Here is a 14495-nt window from a genome sequence, read left to right on the forward strand (position 1 = left end):
AAGTTATTATTTGCTAGGTTCAGTCATTAGTCAGGCAGACAAAGTTACTGATCTGGGGGTCCTAATAAGTCAGGATTTAAAGTTTAGCCAACAGTGCAGCATTGCTAGCAACAAAGCTATGGATATGAGGAAAAATTATTATTATAGCAGGGTAGTGGAACCTTGGAACAGTTTACCGGAAGAGGTGGTAATGAGCAAGGGAGTAGATAGTTTTAAGAGGGCCATTGATCTTCACTGGGGATTGTAAATTGCCTAGGACCAGTCTAGCTGGGCCCAGAGCCTGTTGCTGGTCGTCACTTTTGTATTTGTATTTGTAAATGCCATAACTTTTGCTTTGAAGATTAGTGAATGACAGTAATTTATCGTAGTGTTTGTAGGAAGCTTTCTTTTCTATTGTTCTGAAATGACATTACACCATGAACTGTCTGAAGCGTGTAATTTACCCTAGAAAACACTTGAATGGAATGTTTTACTTTTTTCGGTAGTATTGTAAGTCACAACAAGGTAGCGTATTCAAGCTCTGGAGGAGTTGCGAATGGCGTAGCTTGCGCCATGCGCCATTCTGCTGCATCATCCGTAAATAATGATTTAAGCAACACCACACTAGAAATAAAAACGTATTCATATAGGGACTCTAAAAGACGCTAACTGTTTATGTGGTGGTGGTGGTTTTTGGGGATAGTGGTAGTACTCCGAAGTATCCATACTCCGGAATTTCTATTTCTGTACCGGAAGTTTATAGCTTTTGGTTTTCAATATATGGCAACGGTATGAATAAAATGTAAACAAACCGCTGGAATGATGGAAATTGTATTTTAAATTACTTTCTTCGGAAAAGTTTGAGACTTATTTCAAAGAATGAAGTTATTTTAAAAGATTTTATGAACTTCAAATAGGTCAGTATGTATTTAATACACTGTAAGTGAAAATTACTCTTTTAAATAAATACCAAGTGAATATATTAAAATTAGTAAACAGTATGAAGGATGAAAAAATATTGTGATTTGGGCAAATATCGAATATTTGGCAAGAACCTTTTTTAGGTTGAAGTCGAAAATTTGACCAATCTTTCAGGCTGTATTCCGCACATTCGACCGGCAACTATAAAAGCTCTCAAAATTCATTTTGTACGTTAAAGATTTTAAGTTTAAGATTTTATTTGTTCAAATGAAAATATTATTAATTTTAACACAAATTAGTCTTATTCAAAAATGTTGTAAATCTCAAAGAAGAATTTTTCATGGAAATGCAGAATACTTGTCATTTTTACATAATTTAAGCTTATGTTGCTTCTTATACCTACGACTTGGAAAATTGGCCACGTTTTTAAAACACTAACCGATTCAAGGCCAACGGTACGCCTTCCTTTTAAATATGAGCTTACAAGATACGAAGTGCAACTTGGCTCAGACAGTACATGATGCATGTAAGCATGATATCTGTCTGTACTTCAACATAACTGATACAGACCAGAAACCAAGCCACCCCTGATGCAGAACTCCCACAGTGGAAACTTGCAGGGCTTTGACTCACAAATGTAATATTCACCAGTCACCATTAGTGTCTATGAGAGGTCTTCGTCATCTGGTAGAGCCTGCTACCATGAGATTGGTGCCTAATTGATCAGACTATCTCGGTCTGCATACTTTTGTAATGAAAGGCTTCGGTACAGATGTGATATCCCCCCCCCCCATTTGGCGACATTCGATTTTTTTGCACAAAATTAAAATATTTTTCTCGCCAATGAGGCGATAATTTTTTATGCATGGCATCCCTGGCCAAACTAACCTGTGTTTAGCAACCCGAAGGCAATCTTACAGATCTGTTCAAACTTGTTTACTTGGGTTGTTTGGGTTTCACGCAGGAGAGATACGTGGTGTTGTTTCGTGCAATATACCTTACAGGAATGCTTATTTTGTGTTAGTTTAAATTCAGTAGTTGTGTTTTGAAGTAAAAACATTAGAAAATGCCAGTTTCTTCAAACTTGAAGGTTAATTAAAAGTTAACTCCAACGTGGTGTGTATCTGTAACGTGCCATTGTCATATGATGTATTGTTTTAGACTGAGTGTGAATATTTATACCATATAAAAAGGTAAGTTCTTTATTTTAGAATTCAAAAAAAACCTCTCACTTCCAAAATTCTTTGTTTTTACAAATTCTTGAGGGGTTCTAGTAGTTTTTAACTTTATTTTTACTGTATGTAAATTAATTTTACAGAAATAGTACGGTTATTTTGTTCTAAAAGTTAATTCTTATCGATGCCACGAATTATTTAGACATTCTATTAACGTGCCTCCTTTAGGTACTGAATTTTATGTTAACAATTGAAAGTTCTTTCGGTTGTACTCTTAAAAATGCTGAATTTTATTAATAAATCTGCACAATAATGGTGCATATTTCACACTTAAAACTGTGTCATTATTGTACACTGACTGGAAGGAGCCACCCTTGGGTGTCTCCATGAAAATATACATTAATGTGACCATATTCCGACTGTAATGTATATTAACAGTCGGAGGGATAACGGAGCGAGGTCCTGGCGAGCCCGAGGTCTCATAGTACTTTCGTAATGAGACCGAGGCAGGGCCGGCGAGCCAAGGTCTCATTACGAAAGTACTATGAGACCGAGGGCTCGTATCCCGGAGAAATGATGAAAAAAAATTAATGCATTAATTTCGACTTGTAATTAATACAATAATTTATTTCATTGTATTTTAATATGTTTACAAAAAACCCCGGCCCAGTACATTTTTGAAAATATATTCGTGATGTTTTTTGTTGTGCTTTTATGTTGTTTTTATATATATTGTGTTCTGAAGTGCTTTGATCATGTTTTCTTATCTGATTTTTTCCTGTTGGCGCTAAAAAAGCATCGCTAAGAACGATGTATGACATATGTCGTCATACATCGTTTTCTTGGCGACGCTTTCTTGGCGCCAACAGGAAAAAGTCGCCAAAGGTGGGGTATATCACATCAGTTCCAAGGCTTCTATTTTTTTTTGAAAACTAGATGAGTTTTCCAATGTGTATTATATTTAAAATGGATTTACAAAAGTGATAAATTAAAAAGCCATAAGTATTAGAGAAATTATTGTTTTTAGCCTAGATAATCTATTGGAACATTTCATATTTGAAAGATATTGTCAAAGAGCTTGATTTTTAGAAGCCCACTCCATAACATTTCAGGAGTTGCAGCATTGCCATCAAACGATATCTCATTGAAGTGAGATGGGTCAAGGGGCAGCATCAGGTCCGGATCTGCAGACCTCCTAGTACGGGAAGGCCCATGTCCTTAAGGAGCACAAGAAATTAGAAAAAAAAAAAGAAAAACCTAGCACTAAGAATTTTTACGTTGCAAATATAAACTGCCGACCTCTAGGGAGGGGCCCTACAGATATTATAGCAGGGGCCCCCATAATTTATACATTCGGGCCTATGCAGTATAATGCCTCAACTGTTCATCTTGAGTGAAGAAATCCAATAAATTTTTAGCAGCAAATTCATAATTTCAAGAACTCTTGTCCAAATAATAAATACATTTATTCACCCGCTTTTCTCTGAATTCTTATTAGTCATACACTAAGTGAAACATACATTTCCATAATTTCTAAAGGCCAGCAATTGCTGATCTTTCAGAAAATGCAGCTCGGAAAAATGCTCTATGTGGCCTGCAATGTAACAAATCATCTTCACTTTGTTGTTGCAAGTTTGAAGTCAAATAGTCAGAAAATTATTTCTGAAAAACAGAAACTTAGTAATGATAAAATTATAGCATGTAACATTGATAATTTACTGTTTTATAATTTTCTCTCATTTTCTGTGTGTTTCCATGTTATCTAGAAAGAAATTAAATAGATGTAAAATTTATTTCCTATGACATTCATCTTAATATGAGGTGCAACCCTCATATAAAGAAAGTTTTGGGACCACTGGTCTAGGGTATTAAAAAAAAAGAGTATGAAAAAGGGGGGGGGGGACGAGTTATTGTAAACTAGTTAATCTCTAACTTCCTATGCTTTTTTAAAAAAATCAGTAATTGCTGTTGTTCTTTTTAATGAAATGGATGGTATTATATACAAATATAGGTTTTGAATGGATTTAAAAGTGCATTTCTTGTATTAAATTACAAATTAGGTAATACTGAGCAAAATAGCTGAAAAAAAAAGTTAATACCATCATAAATAGTAGAAATAAATTGTAGTGTCTAATATGCTCTGTACTGAAAATGTAACTTGACCAAAATTTTTTTTTTTAAATTTTCAAAGTGAATTTTAGAGACATACAAAGTACTGACTTAGACTGTCAAAGTTGAAAACCGTCTGTAAAAGTTCTTCATCTATTGAAATGTTTGCATTGATGGGTAAATGAGTAGTATACAAGTAGTTCTGTGTACTTTTAACGAATGAAATAATTTTGGTAATATAGTGTTTCCCAGACCGAAAAAGGGGCAGGGTGCTTTTAGATGAACAGAGCCCGAGTAACTAAAAGTGAGGCCCAACGCTTGAGCGAAAATAATTTCATTTTAATGTCCACATTTTACAGTTCAACCTTTTTGAGACAACCTTTTCAACCCCGCCATTCCACGAAAAAAGCCACAATTTTGTCCCACACGTGAAAGCTTATCTATTTTATTAAAAAGGAATAATTTTAAAATGTAACAATCAAATTTGTTTTCTTAAGAAATCACACATACGTTTGCGATTCCTTAAGCACCAAAATTTTATTCATTACCCTTTTAAATTATAATTTTAAATGAAATATATGAGCTGTCATGCCCTTGACAAAATGTTCCTTTTTCCGTAGAATGGTTTTATTGTACCATATATATAATTTAAATAAAGATTAAAAACTTAAAGTATTTTGTGTGCCAAGTATTGTTTTTTCTTTCCTTTTTTTTCAATTTGAGTTCTTATTGTTACATGTGTCTCTAACCTGTTATAAATATTGAAGCTTTGAAGTGTGTTGGGAATAAGGTCAATGTAATTTTGCTTATATAGAAGCAGTTACATTTTTTTTTTTTAATTCACAATGGTGGGCCAAAATTCTGCACCTTTGCTGTTAGGTTTGAAAAATTATGATTATGTATCAAAAGTTAAAATGTCTATGTTTGGCATCAAAAAGATGTCAACTTGGTACTATCTCTTCAATTTCTTACCAAGTTTGTAGGTGGTGAAAATCGGGAAAAACAAAAATATAGTTAGAGAGAAATAAGAATGAAGGCATACAACTTTGGTACATAAAAAAAAAACTATCTACAAAATTTGTACAAGACTTATTAATCAGTTAATCATTTGAAATTTTAGAATCATGGTTGAAGTTACCAAAGCGAATTTTGAAGAAATCTTGCCTCAAGTTGAGAGCTCCATTTGGAATGCTTCTTTTATTGGTGAGAAAATTTTACATTTTTCTAAATTCATTGTTAATTTAAATGTCCCTCATTGAAAACAGGAAGCATGCATATTATTAAGTTGCATAAAGTTCTACTTTCAGGTGTTTCAAATAGTAGCTATTTAATAATTATTTAATGAATACACAAGTTGTCCTGCTGAATTTCTTAACCATTTTATTTTATGTAATGTGTTATATTTGATTAATAATAATAAAACACTGTGTTTTTTTTTAAATTTTATTTTAAAACATACAACACGAGTGTAATGCAAACAAATAATTTTACTGTCAGCTTTGCTGGCCCTTTGCTATTTGATACATAGTAATGGTACAGTACGTTGTAATTGCATAAAACAGTTTCTTTGATTAATAATATATGTAAAAATTTAAAATTAGGACAAATTTATTGTGCCACAAGTTTTGTTTTTCCAAATTCTAAAATGGTGGTTAGGTTACAGTTGAGGACACTATGGAAGCATTGCCATCTTATTCATGAGAGCGATATTTTGTTTTTTGCGTCTTATAAATTATGTATTTAAAAATTTTTAACGCAAAAATTGCAAAACATAAAAGTCTTGAAAGGCACATGTTAAAGAAAGATCTCAAGTGAATGTATTCTTGACTTTTTTACAGAAAAAAAATAGCCTTGAAGAATTAACAAAGTTTTGGGGTGATATTAGCTAATAAAGAACCTAAATAAATTTGAGCCATTGGAAATGAAAACAAAATAGAAATAGCATTAACTTTTAGTTGCAAAGAGTAAAATAAAAAGCTTATTAACCTAATCAAAATTGTTAAACTATAATTATAATGCTATACCCTAAAAACTACCTCAAATAAGTGTCTTTATAACATTTTCTCAATAAAAATGAACATAAAATGCTTGTCAGTTATTTCACAGAAAGAAAGAAAAGCTCTAAGAAATAATAAGATCAAAAAATATGCATAAATGAATCATACATAGATGCATTTTATTGATATGAGTTTATCCATACATGGAAATGAAATCTTTAAGTTTATCCAAAGAAAAGGTCAATGAATGGGAAAAATAAAAGAAAAATAATCAATGTAAATTCATAGAATATTAGGTTGTTTTACATATTATGTCTACCGGCCAGAAAATAAAAATCAACTCAAAGATTTTCACTCGGCTACTGGTTCATATCCACTTTCATTTCATTCCTTTATTCTTCTTCCGCACCAGCAATGACAAGCTGAAAGAACACGTTACCTCATGGTTGACTATACATGCCGCAAATCCTTCGAAGAGGGTGCTCTAAAACTTGTACTATCACAGAAGCAATGTCGAAAAATAGTGGAAGGGTGGTAGATTTTTGGGCAATAAATGTCTTTGCCATTTGTTCTTTTTTTATTTCAAAACGGAACTTTCTTTCTGAACGTCCTATATATGTTTTTATGCTTGTCAGTATTTTCTTTCTTCCATTTATATATAATTTTTATTTGAGTTTTTTCTTTGCATTGTTTGCAACTAGCCATGGATACAGAATTCACAGGATTAACTTTGGAGAACTCAAATGAAATTAGGTATGTATTTTTTTAATTACCTTAAATCTTTTGATAGATTAGTAATCTAAATGTGTATATCTGTATCATTCTCCATGTAGGACTACGCTTTTGACCTAAAGTTGAAGGTTATACATTGCATTTTGCAGTAATATGTTTTTAATTCATAATCCATTTTTATATGTATACTCAGTTGTTTGGAAGTACTGATTAAAAGCATCATTTGAGCCTTTCAGGTGCTGGATCGTTTAGCTTCAATTTCAAACCTTTCTCCTAAAAATCTTTTTAGCATTAGGAATTAACCATTAACATTCTCATATATTCTCTGAAATTCTATCGTTTTCCTGAAAGCAAATATTTTTATGAACAGTTTTTAAAGCTTCAATTTGTGTTCATAAAAGCTGGCTGGTGGTGTGATGGTTAGGCACTGGCCTTCTATGCCTGTGAACTCAGGTTCTGACCTATGGGTTGCCAGTCGGTGGATTTTCAAGATTCAGAAAATCATTAGCGGCCATGTGGTATGATTAAGACCTCTTGGATATTCGTTTGACTTAGAGTTCTATTGGCAAAATTAAATTCCTAGGGCGAATTTTGCATCAAAAGAGAGCCTAGGTGCAGGGCCAGATTTGGAAGTGTGAAGCCCCCAGGGCAATGAAGGACTGGAGGCCCCTAATCAGGGTTCAAAAAGATCATCATATTTTCGAAAATATCCGATACTTTGATATAGATCTGAATATTTTGATATACATGTATATATCAGATATTTTCGACCCGTGAAAGTTAGGATATTTTGTAAAATTTTTTTATTGTGGGTCCCCCTTTGTTGTGGAGGCCCCAGGGCAGTAGCCCCGCCTGCCCTCCTTTAAATCTGGCCCTGCTAGGTGCCTCCATCTGGTGGAAACTGGGCGTCCAAATTATCCGTGTCATTGACATCCGCACCTTAATGGTGGCACATGAAAGACTGGATGCCATTTTAGGGGATCACACTAGGTCTGGTAAAAGGCTAAATAGCCTAAAATGCTGCCCCCATTAGATGAAAAAAAAAGTTATCTTCATAATGTCACTAGAATAGATAAGTTTAACATGCTATGAAGTGTGTTATGTATTGTTGTATGAACCACTTCAATAGCATTTAGTGGCACAACCTATTTTCTCATGTGTAGTGCTTGATAACTTTTACTAAGGCTTTAGCAAAAAAAAAAAAAAAAAATGTGTGGCTACTAATTTTGTGCTTCTTTGATAGTCCAGCAGAAATTATCTAAAAGGAGTCATTTTCTGGGCCAAATCAAGCTGCAATTGCTTTTGAAAAAGAAATGGCTTTTAAAGTTCTTCTTGCACAAATCATGTTTTGTTAAGTTTTTTAAATACCTTAGCTAGGTGAATCTGAAAAGCTCAACAGGCTGCAGGTTCAGCATCGCTAATGTAAACCGTATCTAGGTATTTAATGAGAGCCATTGATAAGCACCTGAAATGTTTCATTTTCTACAAAAAAAAAAAAAAAAAGTCATTTTGCCGCAACTATATGAGTTTTAACTTCAGTTACCAGACCCAGATAAAATTGACGACTGGACAAACTCTGTTTACAGGAAATTTTCAAAGTTTGCAGATAATATTTTTTTAAACACATTTTTTCGGCAAGTGGCAAATGTCAGTTGTAAGTTTTGAGGTATCCTCAATTAATGATTCTGAAAAAGTAGTATAAATATGATTGAAAAACCATGCTGATTGCTAGTGTGATACTTTACTTGCTTTCAATTTCTCATTTTTGCTGTTTGCAGAAATAAGCACAATATTCTTTTGCAGAAAATTTTAAAGAAATTATTTGAGTTTTCAGACAGTTTTAAAGTTTTCAGACAGTTTTAAATTTTTCTTGCTCGGTCAGTGATGTTATATGCATGTATTATATCAAATAAATAAATAAAATGTGTTTTTTTTGTACTAGAGAATTTTATATTTACAAATTGTTTTTATTTATATAATCAGTATGCTTATGTATTGTGCATACTTGTGCTGAGGTGAATTGGTGCCAGTAAAAATCATACCAGAAACCTTTTAAATCAGGATTGTTTGGTTTAAACCACAGTTTAGACCAAGTGTATTTTTTAAAAAAAGCTTTTTTGGAAATGTTTTTTTTTTTTTTTTTTGCTGAACTGAATTGTTTTCCCTTAAATATTTTCATAAATTTCACACACTCCAATTAATGCAAAGTAACCATCAAAGCTTTAGAAATAAATTCCAATTAATAAATTTGCAAACCTATTATATTTTTTAAATGTAATTCAAGTTTGCTAAATTTTAATTTCTTCCTTTCTCTTTCTTTTATTTATTTTTTTAAATAAGTGCAACTTTTTCTATTAGGTTCTTTCATATTCAAGGCAGATCAACTAAGTTTTTCTAAATTTACATGGAGAAAAAATCCAAGTAGTTTGTTGTCTTTATTTATTTTTCCTTCATTTCTCTTTCACATTTTAAAATAGCCCAAAAAGCATGTTTCAGTCTGACTTCATTTTACTACCTTAATTACTTAAGATTTATAGAGACAAATCATGTATCATTGCAGCAATCTGCACTGTATATAAATCTTAACTCTATAATATTTAAATGACAAAAAAAAAAAAAAAAACTAAAGAAGTCTAAGAGCACTTAGCGTTGGCATAAAATGACTCTAATATCCACACATTTTTTGCATTCATGATAGATTATGCAGTCAGAGCAGGGAAAAAATATATGAAATTTTGACAGCAGAAAATATCCGTGAGGCACTGCATTGTAGACCTACCTCCATGTGGTGCACCCTGGGCAATGATTTAACCGCCAGAATGGTCTACAACTTTGGCAGGCACTCTATGCAATATCCATATGGTCGACAAGGACACGGCAGAGTAGAGCTAAATGGATGCACAGTGGAATGCGGGTGGCATGTCTCAGACAAAAAGAAGTGAATTATTAACGAATTTCAATACTGATGATATTGATGTCTGCATCACAAATGAAGCAAACCTTATAATAAAATTGAATGCTTAATTTTCACCTTTCAAAGAACTTTTTTGATCTCAAAATAGTAAAGGAGGTTCTCTGTATGCATGGTTTAAAAATTAATAAACATCAATTTTTATGATGCAGTCTTTACTATTGAAATGTGTTAAGAACATATTTTCATTATTTGGATGTGTACTGTCAAAAATGAGGAAAACATTAGGATAGGAAAATACTTCAGAACTTGTCTTTTATCAGAGATTTTTGATTAAAAGGATATGTTTACCTAAATGCATTAAACCATGAGAAATAATGTCTACTATGAAAAATATGATTTTCTTAAAGCCTATTTGCCCTATTTGTATATGTATTCAACTGATACATTAAATAAATTATTACATGATCTGTAACTTTTTTTTTAAATCTTGAAACAAAATTCAAGTTGGTCTTTTGATATTTAAAGTTGTATAATGTACATCAAATTGTGACTCATTTGTAGGTACTGCAAAATACTTTCTATGCTTAAGAATACGTGTACTTATCATAGAAAGCTATAATTATGAGGAAATTAATTTACAAAATTTTATTCTACCCTATTTGTAATAATTCATGTCTTAACCCTTACAGTTAATTATTTCTTTAATTTATTTATTTATGTCAAGGTTCATTTATGTGTAAGTTTAAAAATGAGTGCATTTTTAAAAATAAATATTTATAGATTTTCAAACAATATTTCCCCTATAGAAAGCTCTACTTTTGAGGAAGTTAAAATACAGGATTTTACTCTTAGTTATTTAATCAATAATCAAGAAATTAGACACAAATGTGAATATTAAATGTTCATCTACAGTTAATTCATAAAATCTTCATGATAATCTTTACTAATAATAAAGCTGAAAGTCTCTCTGTCTGGATGTCTGTAGGAGGTCTGTGACACGCATAGCACCTAGACGGTTCGGCCGATTTTCATGAAATTTGGTACAAAGTTAGTTTGTAGCATGAAGGTGTGTACCTCAAAGCGATTTTTTGAAAATTCAATTTTGCTCTTTTTCTATTCCAATTTTAAGAAAATTTTTCTGAGCAAATTATCGCAACGTGGAATAGTAAATTACGAAACCATCATAACGTGGAACCGTAATATAGGCAAACCATTTAACATAGCCAATTGGCGAGAAAGTCATCATCCATTATTTGTTAATATACAGGCAAACCAAATGACCTTTGAATTTTCTACTACGGGCAAAGCCGTGCGGGTGCCGCTAGTCCAAAAATAAAATTGTTCTTTTTAGAAATGGTGTTTAAAACAAAAAAAAAAAAAAAGTTTTTTTTAGTAACCCTCTTTTTAATGGAAATTTGCCTCCTAAGCAAATAGCTTGCAAGACTTCCAATAGCAAATTTCCAAAGGGCTGTTAATGTTTATTTTCTGACAACCAAAAAGCATCTTCATGGATATCAACTCTTTTCCTTCACAATTTTTTTCTTTTTTTGAAATAATGATATTTTCCAATCAGAAACCTTGACACCTTTATTTATGTATTGTGTTTTATTGAATTAGGAAAAAAAATAATAGTTTGGATGAAATTTCTTGCTGAGGTTATATTTCACGGAATATTTGTTACAGGTTATTTGATACATTGGATTCAAGGTACCAAAAACTGAAAAGCAGAGCTTCAAATTTTATCCCATGCCAAATTGGTGAGAAAACCTTTGAATAAATTTTATGAATTAGTATTTTTTCTTTTTTCTCTAAATTATTTATTGAGTTTTACCTTTCTTGATGATGTAAGTTTTAGTTTTGTTTTTCAGGTTTGTCAACTTTTACAAAACATCAAAACAAAAATCTGTAAGTTATGTTAAATTAATGAAAATATTTTTGAAAAAAAAAATAATGATTTTCCATAATTTGAACTCATTGAAACTGATAAATATGTTCATCATGTTAAAAAAGATGTATATTATTCTTATTTTGTGATATACTTTAAATACAATGAAAATGTTACAGTAAAAAACTAAGTTGAAAAAATGGAAATAAATTCTGATTTTCAGTTCTGATTAATTTGAACAAAACAATCAGACTTAAAAGAGTTGACACATAATATATATAAAATATAATTTGTTCTGTATTTAATGTAAGACTGAATAAATTAGTTCTAAAGAAGATTATCTATTTTATTAACACAAGCATGAAGAACAAAATTGTTCCTTGATTTGTCCAAGTTAGTTTGAATTTTTGACCTTTAGAGTATTCAAATCGGCCAGGGATTAAAAGAAAAACTTTGAGAAAAACAAAAAAAATCAAAATAAATAAAATTGAGATGTTAAGTTGATTTTAATTACCTTTTAACTTTCATAGTAAGGGAAGGATTACATAGTAAAGGAACTATTGTAACTGCAAAATTTTTTTCTCTCAAATAGTGCCCGTAATTTCTATTCTGCTCTCCCCCAAATTTTGAGTGGTTTTCTCGGCCTGACCGCACTTTTATATGTACCTAAGAACATTTAGATACCCAAAATATCTATTTTGACGATCTCCAATGAAATTATCATGAGTTTTTCAGACATCTTTGTGTATGTATGTTTATGCATATGCATGTTTATCTCTCGCATAAAAACGGTGTGCCCTAAAAGGTTCTGAGTTGGGCCTTGTTGTGTACTTCCCTTCTTTGGTTGCTGTTGAATTTTCCTAAAGAGGTCTATTACTCGTCTTTTGGGGCAAATCAGTTTTAAGTTCAATGCAAACTTAAGTGTTTTTATAATTTGTTGACCACTTGGCAATATATCAGCAAGGTTATGGTTGCAAAGATTTTGTCTCTAACTTGTCTGTACAGTAGCAAGTTGGCCATAAATTTACTGACAAGTATTTTTTTTTTTCAAACAGGTTTCAATTTGGTCATATTTAGCGAGTAAACCATTGAATTAGGGGTCTTTAAGCTTTTTCCACCGAAGGCCACATCAAAAAAATTTATGAAGATTGGGGGCCACACAATAGTCAAATTAATAATGTATGCAGAAATTTGAAAAGGGGAAGATGTTACAGCTCTTAAATAATTTCATATTGGAAATGTATGGTTAACAGTTTTTAAATTTCCAATTGTTTTGTGCTCAAAAAAAAAAAAAAAAAAGTTCAGTAAAATAAGAGTTAACATACTTTTGTAAATTTAAACATTAAAACAGAAGAACGGTAATATACATAATGTTGCTTCAAAACTCATCAACAATAAAAATTATCTCTTACAAAAAAAAAAAAAAAAACGCTCACATTACTGGAGGGACTAAAATGTCTTCTGAATGAGAAACTTGACATTGTATTTGCTTTGATAATCTTGTTTTTGATTTCATATTCTTCATTTGACTAAACAACTGTTCACATATGTAAGAGCTACCAGAGATAGAACACATGAACAATGCATGCTTACGTACTTTTGGATATTTGTCTTCGGATACGTACTTTGAATAAAAGTTTATTAATGTGTTTCAAAAAATTTAAATTTTAGCTCAGAGTCACAGCATATCTAATTGAAGTTTAGGTGGAAAACTTTCTGTGCCATTTGAATACCTTCGACGGGCCACTGGTTGAAAACCTCTACAATAAATCATGTTAAAATTGTTGATATTTGGAAAATGAATCTCTGTAAAACACTTTTTTGCATTGGTTCGCAATAAACTTGGAGTGTAACTAGTTAAAGTGTTTTCTTGATCCCCCTAAGACAGACTAGACACTACGATATTGCATTTTTGTACTTTATACACATTCCATGCAGTTTTAGATCACAGACACTAATAAAATCATTACTTTTTGTTACATCCAAACGTACAATTCTCGGTACTTTTCCATTGCACGTACATCACTTGACTTGGAAACTTTTTCACTTTCTCTACATAACCGCAAATAGAAAAATGATGTTCATGTCATCGCCATGTTTGCTCCTCTTTTTCGGATTTAACATGTTAATGAGACTCCATGTATATCTTCTGCGGTTGATTTAACATTTTGCTTTTATTTATTTTTCATTAAATTGGCAAATTATTTGAATCAAACTTTTTAGGTTATTTGATTGCTTTTTTGTTACTTGGTGACTTATTTTATATTTTAATGCGTTTCCTTAATTACTTGGAATGCTCTTTCTCATATTAATGATACTTTTAGTCTTGTTTAAAAGTGTGTTTTGTTTGAAAGTCCATGAAAAAGACAAAGTAACGTATGATACCGCCAAACAAGTAGTTTCTATGCTAGTTTCACCAAATATGACAGCATTGAACAAAATGAAAAATTATCGCCAAAATTTAAACTGAGCCAAGTGAAGTACCACAGAAAAATACAGAGTTTTTTGCTTATAATATTTTTAACTTCATAGTGATATGTCTAAAAACTATTCATTCAAGAAATATTGCTTCTAATGCACATACACGAGTACACTTACCCATTCTTTTGAGTTATTTAAAACATCTATTATTTAATAGATGCAAAACGCAGTAGTGTGGTGTCAACCTGAGATTTTTTATTCAATGATTCTTTTGTCTAGCCAAAAGTTTTGAAAATGTGCCAAGTGTTTCTATTATGGCAAATTCCATCAAAACTTGTTAACAGTTGTCATCTTTGTGGTAA

At 31.4% G+C, this 14495-nt stretch overlaps 1 protein-coding gene across 2 annotated transcripts in view; it reads left to right on the plus strand.

Annotated features, from left to right (window-relative positions):
* The first annotated feature begins 767 nt into the window (after nucleotides 1-767).
* Nucleotides 768-14495, plus strand: part of LOC129220238 (pre-piRNA 3'-exonuclease trimmer-like) — a 90025-nt gene continuing 76297 nt past the window's right edge. Inside the window, exons 1-5 of one of the 2 annotated variants that reach the window (XM_054854603.1) lie at nucleotides 768-896; nucleotides 5305-5387; nucleotides 6883-6934; nucleotides 11511-11584; nucleotides 11696-11732. In XM_054854603.1, the coding sequence (XP_054710578.1) occupies nucleotides 5309-5387; nucleotides 6883-6934; nucleotides 11511-11584; nucleotides 11696-11732 (242 nt within the window). In that variant the 5' untranslated portion in view covers nucleotides 768-896; nucleotides 5305-5308. Of the gene's footprint in view, nucleotides 897-5304; nucleotides 5388-6882; nucleotides 6935-11510; nucleotides 11585-11682; nucleotides 11733-14495 lie in introns of those variants that run through there. The other variant, XM_054854605.1, reaches the window with a different exon arrangement.

This window comes from Uloborus diversus, chromosome 4, assembly GCF_026930045.1.
Source record: "Uloborus diversus isolate 005 chromosome 4, Udiv.v.3.1, whole genome shotgun sequence".
In the NCBI taxonomy this organism is placed as follows: domain Eukaryota; kingdom Metazoa; phylum Arthropoda; class Arachnida; order Araneae; family Uloboridae; genus Uloborus; species Uloborus diversus.